Source organism: Macaca fascicularis, chromosome 8 (genome assembly GCF_037993035.2).
Source record: "Macaca fascicularis isolate 582-1 chromosome 8, T2T-MFA8v1.1".
Lineage (NCBI taxonomy): Eukaryota > Metazoa > Chordata > Mammalia > Primates > Cercopithecidae > Macaca > Macaca fascicularis.
In genome coordinates this window covers 64,491,029-64,497,047 of record NC_088382.1, presented here as the reverse complement: position 1 = coordinate 64,497,047, position 6,019 = coordinate 64,491,029, and the positions used below count along the sequence as shown (strand labels likewise).

Sequence of the window (6,019 nt, the reverse complement as noted above, 5' to 3'; positions counted from 1 at the left end):
CTGTCCTAGTCAAGCTCCTCACCCCTTCTGAGAGTTATGACACATTTTAAGATGAAAGAACATAAGCAAACCTTCCCAGGGGAAAACGCACACATGCACACACACCTACCCACCCTCACATACTCCGAATATGTTGGGCACAATTTCAAGAGCTTCTTCGCATAGCTTCTAATGTGCTCCTCAGACCCCTCCAGGCAAAAATCTCCACCTTAGTCTCTGAGAAAACAGATGTGAACTTTTGGGTCTCCTCTGAAAGCCCCAGCTGTTTGGTGTGGGTACCCAGGCCCCCCCACAATTCCTCTCCACCACCAACAGCACAGCCTACACCAGCCAGCCACATTCATGGCAGCTGCCTGTGTGCAAGTGCTCCGCCCCACCCCAGAGTTAAGCAGATGCTGTTCCTCCTGCCTGCTGCACCCTTCCTTCCAGGGTTGCCTGGCTTAACCCTGCTCCCACTTTGGGTTAGGTTCCCTTTACTTGTGATCTCTTAGTTCCCAGAGCTTCCGTCTGCCACAGCACTTCCTGAAGTATATTAGAGGGTATGTGTGCATGTGTGTATGTGTGCGTGTGTGTGTGTTTCTTACAAGTCTCTCATCACATCTGAGACAGGAAACGGTTATCTTTCATCATCTGCATTACGCCTGTAATCCCAGCATTTTGGGAGGCCGAGGCGGGTGGATCACGTGAGGTCAGGAGTTCGAGAACAGCCTGGCCAACATGGCGAAACACTGTCTCTACTAAAAGTACAAAAATTAGCTGGGCATGGTGGTGGACACCTGTAATTTCAGAGTTTTATCTCTGCAACTTCAGTTCCTGACACAAACAAAAGCTCATCATTAAAGGTTACTAATAAATGTAAAGGAACAATAAAGCTAGCATTATTTCTACTCTATCATATTGCTTTCCAATGTATGCTTTGGTAGCTTGGCATTTTCTTCTTATTAATAAGGTATAATGCCTTATTTCTTAGTCAGGCATTATACTCAGCAAGTATGAGTGTTCATGCTTTTAAAACACATTTTCTTATATTCCTGAAACATAAGTAAAAAAGATTAAAGGTATGATCACAATAAATGAGTGAGTGCCTAGGTGTCCCCTGGGTTCTGAAGAAACGTACCCCAAGATCTATGCTCCCATAATATTCCCTGCAGAAGCTCAGCCCTGACTGCAGCATGTCTTTCTCTGGGAATTCACAGCCATTCTCAGCTGATTATGGGAGATGAGAATCTAGAAACAATTTCCATGTTTGAATGTCCAGTTGAAAGAGTTCATTAAGGACATAGATCTTGAATTTGAATAAGAGATAAAAGCTTTAAAGCTAGGAATGTTTATCACTGAAAACATTTTAATATACCTGCAGAGATTACAAACTAGTGCATTATGTTTATTTTAAAGGGATAAGAACCTCCCTAACACCAGGTCACCGTTTTTCAGGTAAAACCAGAATTTACAAACTCACCATCCTCATTTAGAGAAATACTGGGAAAGATGCTTAATAAGAATAGAGCATATTCATTAAAGAAAAGCCTTTTACAAACAAATAACGTTAAAATATTTTACAGCCATGTTGTTTCATATCTTCTACTCTTTTGCAATTACAACTTATTTCTCTCTGCCTTCCAAAACAAACAAACATGAAATGTCGTTTGCTTTTAAGGTGTCACCTCTTTTTTGCTTTGATTTAGTGCTCTTTGGCCACAAGCCCACTGGCCCCAAGCCACATCAGGCTCCTCTGCATTGCCTTGGAAGGGAAGGATTTGGCATCGCAGCGCAGGAAGCCTGCTCTGGCCAGCGTTCCCACAAAGTGCCCTCTGAGTGGCAGCTGCCATCTGTTCGGCTTTCTCTCCTTAGACAGGGCAGGTCCTAAGGATGCCCTGTGCCCCTTTTCCCAAGACAACCCCCCTCCCCCAAGACAAAGGCTCTGTCCACACTCCCCAGGGAAACAGGGTAGAAGGGCAGATCCTTCTCAAGGACCAACATAAAGGAAACAGCAAACAGCCTACATATTTGAAAGTGTTAGCAAGGTCCTGTCTGAGGAAAACAACAACTAACAAAACAAAACAAAACAATCCTCTTCTCTTCCAAACACCCTTAAGTCCTCAATCCTAGAATCATTTCCTCTCTGTCCACATGAGTTAGAGCTGCACTGAATTTGTCACTGCAGACAGGCAAGATAACAGAGAAAAACAAGTCAGCAGACACCAACCAGTAAGCTTTTGAGGCCTTACATAAAGAGAATGTTCTGCTAGTGTCTGGGGTTGGTACACCTGGTTTGAGATCGGTTCTTCTACTTACTGGCTCTAAGTCAAACAAATCACAGAATCAATCTCTTTGAGCATTCATTTCCTCCCCTGTAAGATCAAAATGGAGATTAAAAATAAAACGTATCTCACAATAGCCTCCCTCATACTCTTCTTTAATTCAAGGAGAAATTTTGCTTGAATTATCAGAGTAAAATTTTACAATGTCCAGCCAGGCGGGGTGGCTCAAGCCTGTAATCCCAGCACTTTGGGAGGCCAAGATGGGTGGATCACCTGAGGTCGGGAGTTCTAGACTAGCCTGACCAACATGGAGAAACCCCATCTCTACTAAAAATACAAAATTAGCCGGGCATGCTGGCACATGCCTGTAATCCCAGCTACTCGGGAGGCTGAGGTAAGAGAATTGCTTGAACCCAGGAGGCAGAGGTTGCAGTGAGCCGAGATCGCGCCGCTGCACTTCAGTCTAGGTGACAGAGCAAGACTCTTCTCAAAAAAAGAAAGAATCCATGGTGTACAATTCAAATCTGGTCAATAAAGCATCGATACAACACTTCACAAATGCAAAAACTTCTGCATCCAAGGATCTATTCACGTCTCAGGCTCTGAGGTCAATTATTCCCTTCCATTAAACAACTTCCTGTTTTGCTCTATAGTATCCTTTATCACACTGGACTCTTTACACTATTTTTGTTCTGCTTTTTTTCTACCCGCAAAATCATTGCACCTGAACAAGAAACTGATTTGTTTTTAAATCGGGTTTTCTCACAGAATCAGTGACATAAGAGGATTAATTGTTTGTTTTCAATCTTTTTTCTCCTCCTAGATCTATTTTTAAAACAAATTTTATTTTGGGATGTCCTGACTGGGATGATACTAAATTGAAAAGCCTGGTGCAAATTTTATTGACCTCCATTTCCTACTATAAAGGATGTCCCCTACTAATCTGTCATCTACAGGGCAGACAAAGGCCAGAGGCCAGGGAAGCCAAAACAGATGGTGTGTGCAAGAAGCACAGGACCAGACTCTTTATGTTTTGTTGATTGGTTTTAAAATAGTCAACTAGAAGAAAAAGGAAAAAACACAGGGGCATTTTTCTTCTTATTCCAAGCTGTGCCAAACTAAGTGTTACTTGCAATGTGCATGGCAAACACAATGCCTACAGATAGATTTGTAATCAATGTTTCTTGGGTATGATAGAATTCGAATGGATGGAAAGATGGATGGATAGTTGGATAGATGGGTAGATAAATAAATGAATGAGTGAATATTATTAAAGGTTTTGTTTAAAACATGCCCAGAACACAAAAAGACAAAAGTTATCACTTAGAAAACTCTATGAATTACAGGCCAGTTGTTCCGCCCGCTGGTCCTCGCGCCGTCTCCCTTGCCAGTGTCCTGCTCGCCATCCCCACCATGCTGTCTCTAGACGTTTTGGATGATGTGCCACAGATGAACAAGCAGCAGCTCTGTTATCAAGTCCTAAATTTCAGAATGATTGTCTCATCGGCGCTAATGATCTGGAAGGGGTTAATGGTAATAACTGGGAGTGAAAGTCCAATTGTAGTGCTGCTCAGTGGCAGCATGGAACCCGCATTTCATAGGGGAGATCTTCTCTTTCTAACAAATCGAGTTGAAGATTCCATACAAGTGGGAGAAACTGCTGTTTTAAGGATAGAAGGAAGAAGGATTCTTATAGTTCACCGAGTCTTGAAGATTCATGAAAAACAAAATGGGCATATCAAGTTTTTGACCAAAGGAGATAATAATGCGGTTGATGACCCAGGCCTCTATAAACAAGAACAACATTCGCTAGAGAAAAAAGATGTCGTGGGGAGAGCCAGGGGATTTTTCTTGTATTGGAATTGGGACCATCCTCATGAATGACTATCCTAAATTTAAGTATGAAGTGCTATTTTTGCTGGGTTTATTTGTGATGGTCCATCTTGGGTAAGAAGTCTGCCTTGCTGTTCCTGGGAAGATGCCACACTTTTCCTCACTGGATGTTTGGAGTAGATATTGGTTTGTGATTGATGGAATGGAGAACACACGTGCTGGCGCTTCTTGGTGGCACTGGTTTGCGTTAGTTTATGTTTCCACGCCGGAGTTAGTGTGGGCGGCCGCATGTGCACCAGAGAGTGCATTTGAGGGGACTTTCATTCACAGGATTTCATAGTTGTCATTGTCACACTGTCACATTTTTGTACACCGGTGAATTTTTTGTATTAAAAGCTTGAGCCAAAAAAAATAAAGTTCTATGAATTACAAAGTGAATGCCTCCCTACTTTTCAGAGATTAACAATGTAAAATTTTATCCATATCCTTCCCTATTTTGTCATATTTTAATATTTTTATTGTTTTATATTATTTATCTATTTATTTATATATCATTAATTTTTTCCCAAATTACAATCACCATTGTCCATGGTGATCTACATCTCATTTTTTTCACTTATACATCAAGAATATTTGTTCATGTCAGTGTATAGAGATCCATGTTGTTCTTTAATGACTACATGATATTCTGTCATATAGCCATACTGTAAGTGATTTAGTCAGACTCTTATTGAAAATTAAATTGTGTTCAATTTTATGCCATTACCACAATACTGCAATGTACTGCCTCATATATATATTACTTATGTCACTGACCATCTGTATTTTTTAAAATTGTTAATATGCCTTGTTATTTTCTGTATTGGTTTCTTTGTCAATTTCTTTTTTTTTTTTTTTTTTTTTTTTTGAGATAGGGTCTCACTGTGTCTCCCAGACTGGAGTGCAGTGGCACAATCACAGCTCCCTGCAGTGTCAATCTTTCAGGCTTAAGTGATCCTCCCACTTCAACCCCACTGAGTAGCTGGAACTACAGGCACGCATCACCATGCCTGACTGATTTTTTTTATTTCTTGTAGAGACGAAGGTCTCACTATGTTGTTCAGGCTGGTCTCAAACTCCTGAGCTCAAGCAATCTTCCTGCCTCAGCCTCCCAAAGTGCTGGGATTACAGGTGGAAGCCACTACACCTGGCATATTTTTTCTTTACAGAAACTCTGCACATTAGAAATTTTAACATTTGTCATTCGTATGTGTGGCAAATATATTCTCTCAATCTCTTGCTTGCCTTTTAACTTTGTTTTTGGCATCCTTCACTGTTTAATTCTTTTAAACTTTTCTATTGTTAAATTTAGTTTTTCCTTTATTGCTTTTTCTTTTCTAAATAATCCTGAAGAACCTTCCTCAACCCCAAGTTTATAAAAATTATATCTATTCTTGACAATTATACCTTTTATGATTGAGACATTTAATGCTGACTTAATATCCATGTATTTTACTACATTCCAACCTTTTTCACAATTAAATTACATGGATGTGACTCATTCTAGCCAATGAGATGTTGGCAGAAGTGACATAGGCAGTTCTATGTCATTTTTACCCCTGATCATGAAGACCCCTGTGTGAACCTTTAGATCTCTCTTCCGCTTCAGCAATACACCTTGAAACCAAATGGTTCAAATTTTATGGGAACAAAATGGAAGCAGCTTTGATCCCTGAGTCACCACATGAAAGGAAGCTTCCCTTGAAGAGTCTCCAGGCTCACTTTAGACTTCACATAGTCAAGAAACTTTCCTGGCTGGGGGTGGTGGCTCATGCCTGTAATCTCAACACTTTGGGAGGCTGAGGCAGGCAGATCACCAGAGGTTAGGAGTTCAAGACCAGCCTGGCCAACATGGAAAAACCCTGTCTCTACTAAAAATATAATAA

The 6,019-nt window shown here is 40.8% G+C and overlaps 1 protein-coding gene across 1 annotated transcript; it reads left to right on the top strand.

The window, feature by feature from the left end:
• The first annotated feature begins 3,674 nt into the window (after positions 1-3,674).
• Positions 3,675-4,195, top strand: LOC102145465 (signal peptidase complex catalytic subunit SEC11A-like). Its single transcript, XM_065518677.2, has 2 exons — positions 3,675-4,114; positions 4,162-4,195. The coding sequence occupies exons 1-2, from the start codon at positions 3,675-3,677 to the stop codon at positions 4,193-4,195; spliced, it is 474 nt and encodes a 157-aa protein (XP_065374749.1).
• The last annotated feature ends 1,824 nt before the right edge of the window (positions 4,196-6,019 follow it).